At 32.7% G+C, this 20,822-nt stretch overlaps 2 protein-coding genes across 2 annotated transcripts in view; both read left to right on the top strand.

Moving 5' to 3' along the window:
* The first annotated feature begins 2,605 nt into the window (after positions 1-2,605).
* Positions 2,606-18,956, top strand: LOC130013143 (ATP-binding cassette sub-family C member 9-like). The gene is made up of 5 exons (XM_056101739.1): positions 2,606-2,639; positions 13,019-13,932; positions 15,594-15,773; positions 18,618-18,678; positions 18,952-18,956. The coding sequence occupies exons 2-5, from the start codon at positions 13,369-13,371 to the stop codon at positions 18,954-18,956; spliced, it is 810 nt and encodes a 269-aa protein (XP_055957714.1). The 5' UTR covers positions 2,606-2,639; positions 13,019-13,368.
* Positions 18,957-18,971: 15 nt separating this feature from the next.
* The window catches only part of LOC126824345 (ATP-binding cassette sub-family C member 9), a 38,953-nt gene continuing 37,102 nt past the window's right edge, over positions 18,972-20,822 (top strand). The window contains exons 1-3 of the mRNA XM_050553556.2: positions 18,972-19,158; positions 19,318-19,470; positions 20,253-20,408. Coding sequence (XP_050409513.2) covers positions 19,021-19,158; positions 19,318-19,470; positions 20,253-20,408 — 447 coding nt within the window. The 5' untranslated portion in view covers positions 18,972-19,020. The remainder of the gene's footprint in view (positions 19,159-19,317; positions 19,471-20,252; positions 20,409-20,822) is intronic.

Below are 20,822 nucleotides of genomic sequence, written 5' to 3'. Positions count from 1 at the left end.
GATGTTTATATGTTTTCAAAGTGAATCCCGGTGATTTAAAGTAATTTATTATTAATGTAAAATATTAGTAAATACGAAGGTCTTCAGTGCGAATTCCGATATGTTGAAAGGGAATTCCGGTGTTTATATGTTTTCAATGTGAATTCCGGTGATTTTATGTGTTTTACGGTAATTCAATATTAAAATTAATAGAAAATAGGAAGATTTTACGGGCGAATATCTTCAGGGGGGTTGGATGGCTGAATGGTTAGGGTACGCGCGCTGTATCATAAAGTCTGTCATTGAGTCGACTGGCGTGGTTTCGAATCCCCGGTTATACGTGACAAGGAGTAGGGTCGCCTGTCCAACCTCATGGGTTTTCTCCGGGTCCTCCGGTTTCCTCCCACTGCTAAAGACCCCTATGCGCAAGCGAATGATTGAAATAAAATTAAAACCATATGTTAGTCCCGAAATGACCTAGTTTGTGTCGAGTGGACGTTAAACCCCATTTCTCTCTCTCTCTCTCTTTCTCTCTCTCTGATATCTTCAAAGTGAATTCCGGTGATCGTAAGTTAATTCCGGTGATTGTAATTAAATGATTTCCGGTGTATGGCTTTGGTCAAATAATATTGTAAGTTAAAGTTTGGACTGAAATACTGATAAAATTGATGAATTTTAAATAGGTTCTACACATAACTGTTTTAAAATATCTCAAATTTGACGAGTTACAAGATTTTCTACACATATTATGTCGAGTAATCTCCCTTTAATGATCAAAATATCGGATTTACGAATCATATTAAATTTAAATATTGTCATTGTAAAAGGTGACAAATCACAATCACAACACAATAAACTATCATAACACGAGAATACTCTGAGCAGAGACAATTACGTATCTAAATTGATTTCATTTATTTATTTCAAAACAAGTTACGATGTCGATGACCGAAAGTGACAATCGACACAATTTGCAATTATAAATAAATAAATATAGCTATAATATTGAATTGTTTATTGCACTATATGCTATGTATCATAATATGTTTGATGCATATAATTACAGTTTCAATAAACTATTAATCAATCACTAATTACAATACATTACAACGAATTGCAACGAAATTATACAGTTTCTTGTCAACAAAAATCACATATTTAGGGCACGATCGAGTTATCTCTCATGAACCTCCGATTTTGGGCCCAAAGCAGCGAGGCTTCTTAAACTCAATTAAATTGTTATTTTGTGTTTCCACATTGTGTTTCCACAGTCAACATTTTTGGAGTTTACGGGTAATTCGACGCGCCCTACGTTATCATAATATGATGCATAATATTTGAAATGAATTCCGGTAGTCTTTCAAATAAATTTTTACAGCGCCTTCATCTGGCCTGTGGAGAGATAGTTATTCATTATATTATAATGTATTATGCATTTAAAATAAATTAGTTTTGTGGGAGGAATGGGGGTTTTCCAAGTGAATTCCGGTGATTATATGTGAATTCCAGTGATTACTCGGGCCCATATAGTTTCGCTTACATTTCGATAGTTTTTGAGTCTGAATCTTTGCAGATAGGCTATTGAGATTGATATTAAACTATTACAACACAATTGCTATAGCTAGTAATACATTTAAATAAAATAGTAATTTAGAATCATAGATGGAAGTGGGCTATATTTCAGCCGGCTGTCAGATTTCACGCTATTAAAGTCACGTGACCTGAAACCCATACTACGAGTAATAAAACAGATAGGCTATACTATATTTTGTGAAGTTGTAAAAATTTTAATAAGAAGTACAAAATTAAAATAACAATGATACAGAGAAATCCCAATCATATAAAGGCCAATATTCAATCTACAAAATAGTTAATTATTAAAACATCAAAAAGTGTAACGACTAATCACGAAAATAAAAACAACGGCAACAATTAATCACGGATGATAGAACTATCAATTTAATTTTCAAGCCAATCAACTCAGATCCGTGGATCGTGTAACTACTGATCACTAAAACAACAGCTAATCACGATAACAAGTGTATTTATTAATGACAAAACTCTAACCAAATACGTTATACTTTTTCCCGAACTGATCAGTGATCAGGAACCATCGCACATCACCGGAAGTAAATTTCGTTGTTAACGCTAACAACAGCTTCAGACATGCGCAAAAGCCCCTGAGCAAACACACACCGGGAGTCAATTCAAACTGTCACACCGGAAAAAATGGATGAATACAGTTTGTAGAACTTATATAAAAAAATATGACGACGTAATTGAGTTTTATTGAAATAAACGAACCGGATTGTTGATATCCAACATAATTACAAGTACATTTCTAAACATTAATCTCTCGAGCTGTAAGAAATATAGTAATTTATAACGCACTTCTTACCGGAAGTTACTATTGCTATAAGGCAGTTGTTTGGTTCAGTCGCGCTTGACTGGATTATGGGCTTCTAGGCCTATATTGTTTACTATTTATCTCAAGACGACCGTCTACGCACAGATTAGTATGATTACCTATAAATACACGTGACCGTTCCTTGATATCTATTTCATTGACACCCGGTAATTTTAAATATCATTATTTTGTGTGTGTGAAATGCTTTATTACGGTAGGCCTATCGGACTAATGCCGTTATGGCAATGCAATGGTTATTATTGTTTTACTGTGGCATTGTTTTGTGTCTGGTTTAATGATTAATTTGTCATAGCACTAATAGCAGTACTACAGACACAGTACAGTAGGCTAGTGATAGGCTAGTGATAGGCTAGTGACATTACACCACCTTCTTTCATTTTTTTTTTTTTTTACCTCGAATCAGACACTGCATAGTTTGTATCAAATCAATTGTCTCATATTGTCAACGATTGAAAATTGTTTTTTTCAATCGTAGATCTATATTGTTCAATCAATGTGGCTGTACAATATACCGAAAAAAATCCAAAAAGTACCGAAATATACTGAACAAAATTTTTTGATCGAAATTAACGAAGAAATCTAACAAAACTACTGAAAAATCACTAAATTAATATTTACCGAAAAAGAAACACTAATTACTGAAAAGAAAACCCTAGCCTAGGCCACTCAGACTAGACCATGCATAAAAATTGGGGGGAACTATACATGTAAGTCACGCATGAAAATTGGGTGCTAGTATTTGCTGTGGGGTGTCCAATTGGGATCTCACACCAAATTTCAGACCAATCAGTCAATAACTTTTGATTTTACACAACTTTTACTTCTCCCATTTTCTGACACACAGAGCTTGTCGTGCGGCCATGTTGTTTACTATTGAGACTCGAATACCAAGACACTAAATTAATATGACTTGCTGAACGCAAGCAAACTTCTACCATCACTGATCAAAAATAATAATAATAACAATTTTCGTCATTTTTTTAAGTAGCTGTTCCTTACGACTGTAACTAGCTGCGGTAGATCAGTGAAAAAGTGCTGGCTGGATAATCAGATGGTTTGATTTCGATTTTTGATGAAAATGGTCAACGGTTATACGACCAATGGTCTCTTTATCAGTTGTAAATGCATGAGAAATGAGACCATGTCACAATTTTAATACATGAGACTATAATAATTTGTACACCTAGTACTCCCCGTGATCGTAGAGACTTCAGATTTGATGAGGGTGTTCAGGGTTACTACTTATGACTTCACACACACCAAATTTCAGATCAATAGGTCAATAACTTTTGATTTTACACAACTTTTTTTTTCTTTAACATTTGGAAATCGTACCTTGGTGGTCTCTATAACATCCTTAATGCATGAGACCATGTCTCTTTAACAGTTTTAATGCATGAGACCATAATATAGCACCTTGATGGTCTCTTTAACAGTTGTAATATATGAGACCATATATTACTAATGCACTTTCGTACACCTAGTACTTCCTATGATGTGATGTGATCGTAGAGTCTTAAGATTTGCTGAGGGTTTTAGAGTCACTAATAAAATGAACTCGCACCAAATTTCAGACGAATCAGTCAATAACTTTTGATTTTTCACAACTTTTCTTTAACAGTTTGAAAGCATACCTGGGTGGTCTCTATAACTTTTGTAATGCACGAGACAATGCCGTATACCTCGATGGTCTCTTTAACAATTTTGATATGGGACCATAATATACAATCTGAATAAAACACAGATCCAATTTCATTTCGTTTTTATAGTTCAAAATTTCAATTTTACTTGGATTTAGAAGCGTTGTTATTTAACTCGTGTTCTGCTTGAAATGAGGGGTCAGCCAATCAAATGGTCTGTCGAATCGGGCGTTTAACCTGTTTTTGCGCGGAACTGTGGGTAGACATTAGCGGCAATAGAGATCAAAACAAAGCAAAAGTAGATAAAAAAATACATGGCGATCGCTAGTTGGTTAATCGAATGACTGACGTAATCGGGTCAAATGTCACTTGCTTGGTACCTGACGTCATAGAACTTGAACTCCCACTATAACTTGTTAGATCTACATGTAGTGTAAGGCCATCGAAAGTATAAAAAAACGAAACGAAATATAGATCTATATTTTAAACATGTATTATGCAAGAGCAAAATCTGCTTATTACAAGTCTTTCTTTAGGCCTGATATGTTATCTAAATTATCAATTAGACATTAATTAACTTATCCAGGCCATAATAAACTCTCGATGTGAAGGCTAGCCTTCGATGTTGGCTGGATTAGATTCCTATATGCCGCTAACGGCTATTGATAATTAATCAATAAAAATGAATAATCGAGACTATGCTGTTTATATTAATGATTTTAGTAATGATGACCGAGACAATGCAAAAATTTCAGCCGCTTCTTTCTCGGCTCATAGTGGATCAATTTGACTGAAATTTTCAGCAAATTACCTTTACACTATCTAGTTTTTAACTATTATAGCGAGAACTGCCATCTCTTTATCTTATCTCCCATAATGTATCTTTAATTAGATTGCATAATATAGCACCGTGACAGTCTCTTTAACAATTGTAATTTATGAGACCATATATTGCTAATTGCACTTTCGTACACCTAGTGCTTCCGGTGATCGCAGAGACCTGAAATTTGCTGAGGGTGTTTGGGGTCACTAATTATGAACTGACCCAAAATTTCAGATGAATAGGTCAATGACTTTTGATTTAGGCCACAGTAGGGCCTCATGCATTAGAACAGTTTAACGTCCTGCTTTTCTGCCCGAACTAGGCTATGAAGATGCTTTTTCAGGCATTCAGATTCTGCCCCCTAAGATTTGCCTATGTCCATTCAGTTCAAACATTTTAATCTTTTTCTAGAAACATTATGTAGGAATATTAGAAATTGTAAATATATTGATGGCATAGAATTTGGAAAAAAAATCATCAAATGACTATAACTTGTTTATTGAATGATTTCAACACCACACCTATTTGAAATTTTAATGTAATTAATGCAATCAAAACTGAGATAGTGAGATAGCAGACTAAAATAGCAGTAATGAATTTGGGAATAATTTTACAGAAAGAAAATATTAAGATTTTGGGTTGGGAATCGATTTCATAAAGAATTTTGTATGAACACAATGAACAGGTGGACAAAACGAAATCTGACATTAGTAGGGAAACGTAGCCTGGTTACAAAAGCATTCTGTATCTCTAAATTTAATATTTTACCCAACGTTACCGATAACTAATCCAGATTATTATTTCATAGTTTAATAAGATTATATTCAACCACTCGTGGTCAGGCCCTTGTAAAAATTAACAAAATGTCATTATGGTAGATTTCCATGAAATGTTGAAGAGCCGAATTGTCTTTTGGATAAAGAAATTACACTCATAACAAAAATAACCATGGAAAATTATTTATGAATATATTCCACAAAATTGTAATCAACATTTAATACCAATCTAATTTTAATATTAGGGACATTGTCTCAACCCTTTCTACACAAACATATTTCAGAATTGGTAATAACATACACATGTTATATTGAAAAATTGTTTCCCTTCAAAAATCAATTGATCTGAAATAATCATAATTTAAAAATTACAATTAAATCCAAAATTATGAATACATTAATTAATGATAATATTTTATTTTTTTCCTTATATATCGGACATTGGCCTTCAGAGATATTTATGAAACGCTTATACAAAATAACTACACAAAACGTATAGCTATTGCCAAATGGAAAAAAAAAGATTACTGTAAGAAGATCAAGTACAACATATTTTTTACACTGATACAAGAATAACGAAAGATTAAAAAATAGTAACATTTCGTTTTAGATATATCCATCATATAATTTACTGTGATTTTTGTAATGCTATAGTTGAAAATATAGACTACATGTATCTCTTCATTAAATGCACGTATTATCAAAGATAATGGCATAAACTATACAAGACATTAGTTTGTAATAATATATATATATACCATACCACCATTATAATTAAACACTTATAGACGGAGAGATATCGTTTCTGTTTGTTAAAGAAACATTATGGGAGATTCGATAACGAGTTGGCAGTTAATGTACATGTAAAGGCAATTTGCTGAAAATTTCATTCAAATTGATCCACTATGAACTGAGAACTAAGCTATTGAAATTTCCGCCTAGCCTCGATCATCATTACTAAAGTCAGTATGATAAACAGCATAGTCTCGATTATCCATTTAATCGTTAAATTGTGAAGGAAAGTTATGCAGTAAATCGGCTCATAATCCACTAAAGATCGCAGGCTATCAATGCCATCTAGACTTGATTATTGTCTGGATAGGTTAATTAATGTCTAATTAATAATTTAGATAACATTTCAGGCCTAAAGAAACACCTAAAATAGACAAATTTAGCTCTTGCATAATGTATGTTTAAGTACCGAGAGCAAATTGCAAAATAATTTCTTTCACTGGAATTTAGTAAAGGGTTACCTAAACGAGCCATTTCCAAGATATGGAGGCCAGAAAGTCCAATTGGTGGCCATCTTGGATTTATGCTAATTATGAAAAACACTACAGGGTTTCAGCGGACAATTTTGAGTTGGAAGTCCTTTAGAAATCTCTTTACTAGATTCCAGTGAAAGAAATTCTTTTGCAATTTGTTCTTGGTATTTTTTTTTATATCTCTCCGTCTATTAAGTGTAATCTCACATGAGAACTTGTGAATGGTTATTTTTGCATCAAGGATAAGTGAATCTTGAATTACAAACGGATCTTTTACATTCTTTCCTATTCTCTTGGGGAATTCATTGTCTTAAAACATTACAAACCATTTACTCCTGAAATACATTTAAAGCTAAGCTAAACACTTTCCTTTTCACAGATGCGTTCTGCATATCTCAATACAAAAAACCTGAAAAATATCCGATGAAATAAAGAGACCGTAATGTACCTTCATGGACCCTTCACAATTTTAATGCATAACTTTGAATACACAGGATAATTATGTATGTTGATGGTCTATTAAACAATTTTCATTTCATGGGACCATATGCTATAAGACAAGGGACCACATTGTCCTGTATGGTCTCTTTCAAAGTTTTAATTACATGGGACCATATCTCATGACTGTTCTAATACACGAGACCCTACCATGCCCTAAAATAGGAGACCATATTGTTGTACCTTGTAGTGGTCTGTTTAAAAGTTTTAATTGCATGAGACCACATCGTGTAATAAACAGGAATATTTTATAAGTTTGTGGTCCCTTCATCAGTTTTAATTACATTGGACCGTATCGTATAATACATAAAGAGACCGTCAAGATAGGGTATGACATTGTCTTATGCATTAAAAATGGTATAGACACCACCAAGTTATGCATTCAAACTGTTAAAGAAAAGTTATGTAAAATCAAAAGTTATTGACCGACTAGGTATACGAAATTGCATTATCAATATATGGTCTCATCTATTAAACCTGTTAAAGAGACTATCATGGTGCTATATTATGGTCTTATGTATCGAAATTGTTAAAGGGACCATCTCGGTGATATATTATGGTCTCATGTTTATTAAAACTGTCATAAAGACCACCAAGGTACCTTAGGTACATGTACGCATTCATACTGTTAAAGAATAGTTGAGTAAAATCAAAAGTTATTTACCGATTCGTCAAAAATTTGGTGTGAATTCATAATGAGTGACCCTAAACACCATCAGCAAAGTCTCTGCGATCACAGGAAGTACTAGGTGTACGAAAGTGCATTAGCAATATATGGTCTCATATATAAAAACTGTTAAAGAGACCATCAAGGTGATATATTACGGTCTCATGCATTAAATGGTATAGAAACCATCATCAAGGTACACCTTCAAACAGTTAAGAAAAGTTGTGTGAAATCAACAGTTATTGACTGATTCGTCTGAAATTTGGTGCGAGTTCATAATCAGTGACTCTGAACACCCTCAGCAAATCTTAAGACTCTACGATCACGGGAAATATTAGGTGTACGAAAGTGCATTAGCAATACATGTTCTCATCTATTACAACTGTTAAAGAGACCATCAAGGTGCTATATTATGGTCTCATGTATTAAAATTGTTAAAGAGCCCATCGAGGTATACAACATAATTTCATGCATTACACCTGATAAAGAGACCATCGAGGTATGTGACATGGTCTCATGCATAACAACTGTTTTCATCAAAAATCAGGATCGAACCGTCTGATTATTGAACCAGCACTTTGTCATTGAGCTACTGCGGCTAGTTATATTCGTAAAGAACAGCTACTTAAAGCTGCAATTTCATATTTTTAAGTTATATTTTTAAAATTTATTAAAATAAAGCCTTAAAATAGATGGTATCCATAAACCGTCCTACCTTGTTAAAGAATAATCCTATTAATCCTATAAGTCACTATTGCCAGCTGAGAAATTGGCAAAATTATCATTTTCAACTTCAAATTCCAACATTTGAAGGTAGCTAATGCATGGAGGCAATAGGAAAACAAGGGAGGTAATTGTGTTATTATTTCCTGTGTCAATGATTTTTAAGGGTGGGAAATAATGCCCATGGTCGTATAATAGTGAGTTGATAACCTATTGAGCAAAAGACATAGAAATAATTATGTTTTGATTTTCTTAGAAAATATGAAATTATCGCTTTAACAAAATGACAAAAATTATTATTGTTATTATTATTATTATTATTATTATTACGGTATTATTATTATTAGTATTATTAATATTAATATTTATGATCAGTGATGGTAGAAGCCTGCTTGGTGTTCAGCAAGTCATATTAATTTAGTGTCTTGGTATTCGAGTCTCAATAGTAAACAACATGGCCGCACGACAAGCTCTGTGTGTCAGAAAATGGGAGAAGTAAAAGTTGTGTAAAATCAAAAGTTATTGACCGATTGGTCTGAAATTTGGTGTGAGATCACAATTGGACATCCTGAACACCCTCAGCAAATTTCAAGTCTCTACGACCATGGCAAGTACTACATGTACGAAAGTGCATTAGCGCCAAAAATTGTAGGACACTCTAGGTGGGTAATAGGTCATGCTAGTACACGCATAAATATAATGAGACACTCTAGGATGGTCATGGATCATGCTAGGTCACACATAAGACTTGTGGGGCACTGTACATGTATGTGGGTCATTGTTAGACTAGGTGGGTAATGGGTCATGCTACATGTAGGACACACGTAAATACAGTGGGACACTCTAGGATGGTCATGGATCATGCTAGATCACACATAAGATTTGTGGGGCACTGTAGATAGGTCATGTGTCAGGCTAAGCCACTTATAAAAGTTGAGGGGGACTCATTGTGGGTCATGGGTTAGGGTCCCTAATATTTTAGTAATTAGTATTGGTTTTTCGGTATTTTGTAATTTTTCGGTTAAGAGTTTTTCAGATTTTTTTGGTAATTAGATTCAGGAATGTTTTTTTCAGAATTTTCCAGATTTTTTCGTTTTTGTTTTGTTTGTATATATTAGCCATTCAATGTCCAGTTCAATTTTCATAACTAGTCCAAATTGAAGGAGGTGCATTGACTTATCGTCAGTAACAGTATTTCTGTCTCTGGTTGGTTGGTACATGTATAGTGCATCATAACTATCTGAATGAACTGTCAAAATCAGTGAAATATACAGCTTAATGCTTGATTAATTAATTTAACCAATAATAATTATAGTTAGGCAAAAGTTGTGTCTCAACATTTGACTGGGTATGTTTATTAAAGTCCTGGCCCAGAGTTCACAAAGTATTCTCAGACTTAAGTTAAGAATTTACTCAAAATTGTTCGCCTTATTTTAACTAAAGTATAGCCCTTTATAAAACTTGTGTTGTTTCAATGTATCAAATACATTAATAAGAAACTATGTGCAAAGTTTTGTTTTTCTGGATCAAAGATACATGTATTTCTCATAAACGGTGATTGAAAGTTGAGTAAATTCTTAACTTAAGCCTGATGTACGTCCACTAAGTCTGATGTTGCTAGTTTACTAGTTATGTATAACATATAATTTACCAGGCACTTGTCCATTCATTGTTTTGTAAGTGTAATACATAATGGCAGCTATATTAAAATTGTTGATTGTTAAAGTTTTACACACAGTATCTTGAAAGATATTGTGTTTTTGGCCATTTTTCTTGGTAGTTTGGATATGTTTTTCAGCTGAAATGAATTTAGTATTGTATTAAAGATCATGACTGTCAAGAAAATATATGTTGTTCTATTAGCATTTGATGATAATATACACGTATGAAGACAGCTAGATCAAGCCAAATCACTTGTTCAAATTCAAAATAACTGAATCTCAGCGGCAAATTTAATCAAATAATCCTTGAACTGATGTCTATGGTGGCCCATGGTCGCAATAGCGTTTTTGGGGCTATTTTTTGTATTTCATTTAAAATCATAAAAAATAAAAGTAAAAAAAAAGAAACATTTTTTTTTTCTTTTGTTTTACAAAATAAAAAAAAAATCTTTTTAAAATTTAAGAAAAAAAATCTTTTTAAATTAAAAAGAAAAAAAAATCTTTTTAAATTAAAAAGAAAAAAAAATCTTTTTAAAATTAAAAAGAAAAAAAAATCTTTTTAAAATTTAAGAAAAAAAAAACTTTTTAAAATAAAAAAAAATCTATATAAAAAAAATTAATAAAATATTTAAGATTAAAAAAATCTATAGAAAAAATAACATTTTAATTAAAAAAAAAAAATAAGTGAAATAGAAAAAATCAAAAAAAGAATTCTGCACGTGGCCCATCGTCGTAATAGAGTCTTGATTATCCAGACTCAGTATAAAATCAGCCTACGACAGCTATCATTAGACTCGAGTGACCAGAAATATCTCGTGGCCCATTGTTGCTATAGTGTCTCGATTATCCTATGTGGCATAACTCAAGCAACAAGAAACGAGTTTGTAGTTATCTCCCCTTCCGAAAGGAAAAAGGTAAACAGACATCAACACGTGAAACACAATTTTTCCACCCATGACGTCTATGGACTTGGATATATGTATTTATACATATGCAAGTCAATAGAAATGTATAATTAATAGACTATAGAAGCCTAGCGTCATTTAGACTAGTTTATCCAGTCTAACTAGAACTAGGCCTACATACATAATGACGTTTAAAGTCATTGACTTTAATGACACCATTCGGCCTACTAGTGCGCAAGGCCTATTCCCCCCCCAAAAGGTTATGTAATGTTTTTAAAACACTTGGTCTCCCTGAGGTTGAATTTCAAAAGTAGTTAACAACTTTGAAACTAATCCTCGAAGTATAGGCCTACTACTACTAAGTAGCCGGGGGGGGGGGGGAGGCGAATGGTTAGCACGTGCGCGCTGTATCATAAAGCCTGTCATATCATAAAGCCCGTCATTGAGTCAACTGGCGTGATTTTGAATCCCCGGTTGTACGTGACAAGGAGTAGGGTGACCTGTCAAACATCGTGGGTCTGTCGTTCAGATTACCCTGTGTGGGATCTATGAAGAACGTATGGTATAGACTCGAGCGACAAGAAACGAGTCTATAGTTACCTCACATCAAGGCACAAGTAATTTTAACTAAAATCTATTAAAATTAAATTTTAAGTTACAATCGATCTTCGTGAAACGCATAAATTTAAAATTTCACTTTGATTTTAAAATCTATGTTAGTGATTTTAGCTTCAGTTTTTGTGAAACCCCTGCTCTCCCTGAGGTCATCGCTAGTCCCCCGCTACGACCACAGGAACGGGTAAGAGGTGCGAAAGTGCGATGGCACACAACATCAATTTCAAAGACAAAATAGAGCATGATAGCCTACGTGGACTTCGTCTGGGGCCTGTTTTACTAAGATAAAATTCAAATTTTAGTATTTGATTGGATAATACATAATATTAGATTTATTTTAGTGCTTAGCCAATCAAAATTGAAGTATCTACAATTATGTTGACGTGAGATAACTACAGACTCGTTTCTTGTCGTTCGAGTTTATACGTTCTTCATAGATCCCACACATGATAATCGAGATACTACTGCAACAATGGGCCACAAAATGTTTCTGGTCGCTCTAGTCTAATGATAGCTGTATACTGGGTCTGGATACTCAAGACACTATTGCGACGATGGGCCACGTCGAGAATTATTTTTTATCTTTTCTTTTTCAATTTGTTTTTTTCATTTAATTTTTTTTTTAATATTATTTCTTTTTTATTTTTTTTAAAATATATTTTATTATTTTTTTTATATATAGATTATTTTTTTTTCATTTTAAAAAGATTTTTTTTTTTTTTAAATTTTTAAAAAGATTTTTTTTTTTAAATTTTAAAAGATTATTTTTTTTTTATTTTGTAAAAAAAAAAAAAATGTTTCTTTTTTTTTTTTTTGTACTAATATTTTTATTATTTTAAATGAAATACCAAAAGTAACCCAAAAAACGCTATTGCGACCATGGGCCACCATAGATGTCTCTTGTTCTTGTTCCAAGCCATGAAATCATCAGCTGATGAAATTGACTTGGTCTAGTATTTCTTGTTGCAATTGATCATCTCCAGTAATTACAAGTGTCAATGATGTAATACAATGTATAATATTATATATTTCTTTCAGATACCGGTAACCAGATGTTTTATTGGTGACAATGTATTATTAAAATTTTGCACCATCCAGACTATGGAATTAAACTTTGTTCAGGAAATATAGACATGAACTATAAATGAACTGAAGTACTTTCATCTATCATGTGACATCCATCTTCTATTATCTGTTTATTGTGATATTAGTTGTCATCAATGTGAATCACTTTATACATCAATCTCATTAAAATAGCCTTGTATATACATGTATTAAATAAGATAAAGTGAAATACGATATTGGTAATCTTGTTATTGACTCCATGCTACCACTGCACATTTGTGAGTTGTAGGAGCTCAATGAGGTAAAGTTAGCTGAAGTTGATCATGGGTTTCTGTGGTTCTGATTCAGATGCATTTAGCGTGGAGAAAGGGGTTGTGCACAATGAATGTTTTGTGGATGTTATGAATATTATACCCCATGCCTTATTACTGCTGATTTGTATTTTTGTGGTAACTGTGTGGAATCATTCTATTATTGGAGAACTTAATGTCAAAACATGGGTGCACTTTCAGGGTCATAATGTCAGGTGGTTGTTGACACTAACTCTTATGCTAATAAATATTGTGGAAATTGGAGAAGGTTTTGTGTCCGATTCCTACGATCCGGATACCGTCAACTACCACTCATTTGTGCCTCAATGTGTCGCCTTTACTGGAACCATTATATCTATTGTTTATTATCACAATGTGGAAATGTGGAATTCTCCACGATTCTTACTCATTTTGATGGTATACTGGCCTGGCGCCATGGCCCTGAAAGTCTTGAAACTGATGTCAGTGTATCGTAACAATATGACGTTAGAAGATCTACGATTATGGTTGTGTTGGATGGTTATAATTGGATATGCCTTGCTGTTTCTTGTAGAACTCAATGTACTAAGAGCTCAGGTAATATTTTATTTCTGACTTTTAATGCTCCATTGATATGTTTTCGCTTCCCCCTTTCATACATAAGAAATAGTCCTGAATTGCCTGTGGACACTTTAGAGCTAGTTATCTCTGATTTGACTTGAAATTTGTGCATAGTGTTTATGTCCATGAGACATAAATGCCTATTTATTTTCAGTGATTTTTGTGTTATTGCCCTTGCCTTGATCACCTTGAAACATATAGGCCTATAAGTTATTATTTGATTGACTGTTTCAAACACTGAACTACTGTGGGTGTATGTATTGTTTCTTGGCAACCCTTTAAAACATTACTGATGTAATATAAGAATTAAATGTGTTATGTTCTCAAATAGTTTTTAATAATAATTCAATAACAATGAACAATTCAATATATTATACTGAACATGTATGGTGAGTGTTACACTTCCAGTTGTACTGGTATTGGTATTGATTTTATGACATACAGTATGTAAATGTTAAATGCAACATTTTAAGTACTGGTATACAGTATAATGATCAGTTGGAATTTAATACAGGTTAATCTAAATAAATTTGTTGATGACCTTTTAATAAACTGATATGATCTACCATTAAAATCAATAATTATTCATTACATGTATCTCTTGGGTGGAGTTTTATTGCTTAAATAGATCTTCTTCCTTCCCTGTTATAATAGAAGTTCAAAGTTTAAGTTGTCACTTTCACATGCATAATAGTATGTTAAATATTTTGTTCCTTTCCTTTGTAATCTTCACATAATTAATATTGCAAGATTTGAATTAGTGAATTTAAAAATATTGTGATAGTGCTGTGATTACATGTACGAAATTAATACATGCAAAAAAAATGCTTTAAGTTTGAGTTGTATTCACTTCAAAAGACATAAACTAATATAATCTGTAACTATTCAAGCTACATGTAGCAAGTAGAATGCTCAACTTAATCATAGAAATAAAAACGTAACTTTTGTCAACCAAATGACTGAAGTATTAAGTTGACTAGACATTAAACTAAAGTCATTAAAATTAAAGCCCATTCCATTCTTTATGTTAAACATGTTGGTCACATTCATTTCATGTAGCATTAACTATATGTTTTACAGTAGTTTTGATTTAGTTAAGAAACAGTAATCACAAATAACATCATTGTGTAAGTTAGCTGATATCTTTTATTTTCTGCTGCCTTACAAAGAGAGCAGAGAAATATTTAATTGTCAGTCCATCATTCCGTCACACTTTTTGGGACAATATAACTCAGCTTCTTGGTCTCAATTCTGCAGACAAATTGCATCTCTTCAATCATACACTAGGAATTGTTATATATCTGCTTAAGAAAGCTAATTATGATAAACAATTTCATATATGCTACTTGTGAAAAGATCAAAATTCCTAATGTAAGCTTTTACTAAAATCCATGACTGTGAGTGTGACAAAACTATCCAATTCCCAAACATTCATGGTTGCAATAAACCAAAACCTGGCTTAGATAAGTATCTTGTTGATTCCTGCCAAACTAAATCTACTTTGTTTCATTTAAATCAAAAGTGATCTGTGACACATTAGCCATGACCACACCCTTAATGTCATTAATACTGTTCTCTTTGTACTGGATATTGATTCATGCACATAGAATCATGAAATGCTTTCTCTTTTTTTCCAGAGATATGCGCTCTTTAAAAATCCCAGAAGAAGGAAAGCTCCAGAAGATTTGGAAAACACACGATATATTCAATCATATGCTAATTTATTATCTAAAGCTGTTTTTTGGTGGGTAACAGATATTATGATAGAAGGTTATAAACGTCCTATAGAGATAGAAGATTTAGGAGAATTACCAGAGGTATTACACTCTAGAGAATAATTACAACAGAACATACCATCATTGATAATTATCATCTACTCTGGTTAAATGAGATACATGGTTAAATAAATCAAAAGACAATTCATTCTGGTATCCACAGTGGTATCATTCCTTCTACTCCACTAACCTCTGGACTCTGGGTCCATCCATGGGGGAGACACATAGTCAGATTATCCACCCTTGATACTTCTGCTAATTTTATCGACCAATCAAGTGGGCGAAAGGAAGTGACGTGCATTTTATTGCAACTAAGATTATTGTGGTGAACGTAAACAATGACATTAAGACTGGTATGTAAACTGTTTTTTGATTGGTTTGTAGAATCAAGCTACGATCAAGGCAGATAATTTGATTTCGTGAAAACCCTGTGGATGGACCCAGAGGTTAGTGGAGTAGAACAGAACAATACCACTGACTATACCGAGAATGAAGACAACTATAATTAAATTTAAATGCTGTGATTCAAGATGTTCACCAATGTTTAGTTGAAAGTATCTACTTAAAGATACATTCCCGCATACAAACTGGGTGATTTGATGATATATTTGGCCTAAAGCACATTCAAACTAATTAATTTATCATAAATTTGCTTCAAATCCTTCTCAAAACATTGTAATTTTCAAGGAATACCCTTGCTATAAAAAATCGATCAAAAGAGGTCATGTTTGTGTCACGTGACTTACGGGTGCGAAGTCGGAGGAGTATTCATTGCATACACAAGACGATGTTGTCTTTAATCGCTGACTATTTATTACAAATATCGTATCCTAATTAAATTCTCGGATTATCCACTGCCCGCGTCTTTTTCCGTGATTTTTATCTCAGAAAGTGTTGTACGTCTAACTCTTCATAAAGTTTGACATCACGCGTGCAGATATTCCTAATCGTCGGGCTGTCGATTAGGGGAACCCTGACATTTTTGTCCTGTATACGCTCCATGGGTGTTTTTCAGGGAATCCAGTATTTTTCTAGTAAGATTGGATATCTCTACTTGCCATATATACCAAAATTGCCATACTTTTATTGGAAATAACCACCCGATAAATACTTTTCTGGGAACCTATCTTGCATAATGTATGTTTAAGGTAATAAATAACGTTGTATCACTACTGTCTGACCAAGTCACTATCAATTCCAAGATAATCTTTTTTCACACCAATTTATTTGTATAGAAATATTGACAGATTACATGATATAGTGTGGAATAATTAGATGATATTGATTTTCTTAATGGTTGCTAAGGCTAAGTAAAGTACTTCTATCAAATACATTGAAACAAACAGATAATTCTGATTAGTTAGACCATACAAAAAAAATATTCTGATTCTCAGATAATCCTTACCAAAAATCTGATGGGGATGGGAGGTTTTTATTTTTGTGTTTTTATTATGTCAAGGCTAAATGACTTCTTATAAACATCAAATTTCAATTCACTACATTTATCTAATTATGTACAAGAATGTATGATTATTCAGTATCATTTATTATTGTCAGTGACATTTATCAGGGATGTGAACTTGATAAATGTGCTTATGCTGCATTTCTGGATTCATTCAAAGTTTTTTTTATAGAACTACTTTCTGTAACCTGAGTAAAATATTTATGTGTGGTAATTAATTTGTTTGTTTATAATTTTTATTTTTTTAAAATTGTATGTTAACTAAGGTAAGATGTTGAAGAAAGTGAAAACATAGCTGTCAAATTATACATCATCCATGAATTATTATCTTGTTAATGTACCTTGTGATAGAGTAGGAATGTTATCAACCTCTTTATAGTACATTAAATATCTATAACATTAATTCTACCTCTCATCACTTTCACTTTATCATATATATATATAACAGCATAATACATATTTCAGATACACTTTATACATACCGTATTAGTCTGGAGGCGCAGTGCGGAGGGGTGTCCATCAAATGGGCACAAAACCAGACCCAACATTTTTATAGTAAAACTTCATTAGTTTTTATATTTTACGTTTACATTTAATTGCTTTAAATCTTCCTAGTGCAAAAATGGTAAATTTCACCTTTTGACCTCCAGGGTCACTAAGACCAAAGGTGAATTTAGCAAGTTTACATTTTTATTGAAAGAGTGATTACTTTCGATCATTTTCAGCATATTTTCATGATACAAGAATGGCTGTGCACTCACTTTCAGTGCAAATGACCTTATTTGACCTTTAACCCGAATATCTCGAAAATGCCCAAGACAGACTGATTACCACTCGGCATCGTATTCTACGCAAAATTTTACTATAGTTAAGTTGGGTCTGGTTTTGTGCCCATTGGATGGACACCCCCGCGCTCTGAGCCTCCGGTCTATATGTATATTAAGGCTGTATGGATATCAAGGGGAGCCGCATTGGTCTTTGAGTAGGACGTTGGTTTGCTAACCTGGAGGTCCCGTGTTCGATCCTGGTGTTGGCAGAGAAAGTTCATCAGGACTTTCAGGCGTGGTTCCCCCTTGTCAGTTGTGCAGAACAGAGAGCCTCCAAGGGGCAACATATAGTCAGTTAGATAGGACGAAATACAAGGTCTCATGTACACATTTACATGCACATAAAAGAACCCTTTGCAGTTCGAATTCAATATTAGAGTAAGTCATAGCGCCTCTGTCCATGCAAAATTTTCCAATGGCACACTATGGCGGATGCCCTTTGTTACAGAACATTGTCCCCATACAATTAAATTGATCATACAATTTAATGGCTGTTAATACATGTACCATATGTTTCCAATAACAATGTTAGTTGACTGTGTAAATTGATAAATATATAGACATATATACTATATTTTTAATATTTGAATATTTTAGAGTGAACGGTCAGAAACACAACTGAAGAAATTAAAAGATGCTTTTGAACAAGAGAAGGCTAGTAATATTAGTTGTTACTATTTATCAAAATCTGTTTTTTCATATGATTACCATTTACTGAACATATTTATAATAGTGAGTGTATTAATGTTGACATGATACTTTACAATCACTTGTTGAAAAAGAGACATATAGTATCTATAATGTGACATTAAGACAGCCACAAATTATTTTGTATTCATTGAAGACATTTCTTAGTAATTCTTTTATGAGAAAAATCGTTATTGAGATTAGATGGTGATGTATCTATAATAATTCTTAATATCTATTTTAGTTTAAAGCCAGCCAAAAACCGGGAGCCGTGCCATCTATTACCAAAAGTTACCTGAGAGCATTTTGGAAAATGTTATTGCTGGCAGCAGTTTATCGTTTGATTGGTGATCTGTTAGCATTTGTTGGACCTGTTTCTGTAGAATATATCGTAGATTATGCATATGATATTAGAGAGATCATAAGTAACCCCAATTCTACAATGAAAAGGGTAGGTAAATACATGCAAATGATTTTGTATCAAGATAAATTTTGACAAAGTGATGTAATATAAGAGGAACTATAGCGAACATTGAATAAACTATTTATAAAACTCAAAGACAAATCATCATAAGGAGATGTAATATTTTTAAATATTCTGTTATTTCAGGTATCACCACATGTAAAAGTTAGTGAGTTCATTTGGAATGGTTACGTATTAACTGTTATCATGTTCCTAGCATTAGTTATACAGAATACATTATTACAGAATCATCATTATCTAGTAATTAGAGAGGGTATACGACTAAGAACAGCTGTTCAGGTAATCTTCAATTTTTACTAAACTGTACATTTTATATCCGTATAAAGTATCTGTTGCTATATTTGTTTGTGACAGTCTTTGTACCAGCTTCTTTCTTGCGAAGAAAGCTGAAGTAATATTCTGATTGTTTTGTTAGACCATTAACATGGTAAAAAAACGTACCAATCATATGTTTTTCAAGTCTTTTTTATTTTTTTTTTATTTTATTATATTCTGTATTTTATTTTTATATTTGACTAAACTCCGTTTTACATAATGTGACAAGTTTTATCATTTAAAAATGCTGCTCTTTCAATCATTCTCAATCTGTTTAAAATGAAGATCTAACCGGTTTGCGTAGGAGGTCACATTAGGGGTGAAATAGTAGAACTATGACAGAAAGACCTAAACTATTTGAATTTTGTTTTCACCCACTCAAAAGCTTACCACCTGAATTGTGTAACACAGTTTGCACAAAGCTTGACTAAACAGACCACTTGATTGCCTAATCCTGCACATCAAACAGAACACTGTTTATTTAAAAACTTATCCAGATCCAACAATATTGGAAAAATCAAAAAAAATCACACCAAGACATCGTCTCCTAATCTATTAATAAATTCACTAAAGTCTTGAAGCATAAAACAGCTGGTAACAACTTTTCTTAATGGCCCACTTAGATCTTGAGTAGAAATTTGGAACCATCAAGATGAAATATAAATTGTTGAAAACTATGTGATTGAGGTAAAAGTAGTATTTTGTGCCATTATATTATAAATATTAATTTTTATTATATATTTTAGAATATGGTATATGATAAAGCGTTAAAGATGTCTACGTTAGTATTAAGTGGTGGAAAGATGACTGTAGGACAGATTATAAATCATCTAGCTGTAGATTCTTTATTTCTTATGTTATTATTCTTCTTTATACATTATCTATGGGCAATACCTATACAGGTTAGTTTAAATCGTATAATTAAATGTTACTCATTAATAGAGTGGTTCATGCTCGATTTTTTTTACAACAAACAGACACTATTTCAGGCTTATTTTTTAACATTATGTGATAAGACTTACTGTAAAAAACTTCATTCATCAACAATGGAAGTCTGACCACATTTGATTTTTGAGGATATAACCATTTGGAAATATGTTATAAATGCTTCAAAATCTACCCGGCTTCCATAATCAATGCAGATAACTCTTAGTGAGAATATGAGTTATGTCCCTTGGTCGCCGTAAAACTGTAACGCACGCCCCTGAAACAAAATTTATTTATCGCAGTCGGAAAACATTGTTTATTTCCTTGCTGCAAAGTAACGGAATACACTCGAGACGATTGAATTTGACATGTGTGCGCATGCGCAAAAG

Source organism: Patella vulgata, chromosome 6 (genome assembly GCF_932274485.2).
Source record: "Patella vulgata chromosome 6, xgPatVulg1.2, whole genome shotgun sequence".
Taxonomy (NCBI): domain Eukaryota; kingdom Metazoa; phylum Mollusca; class Gastropoda; family Patellidae; genus Patella; species Patella vulgata.
Note: the sequence above shows the minus strand (reverse complement) of the source record. Positions and strands in the feature narration are given on the sequence as shown.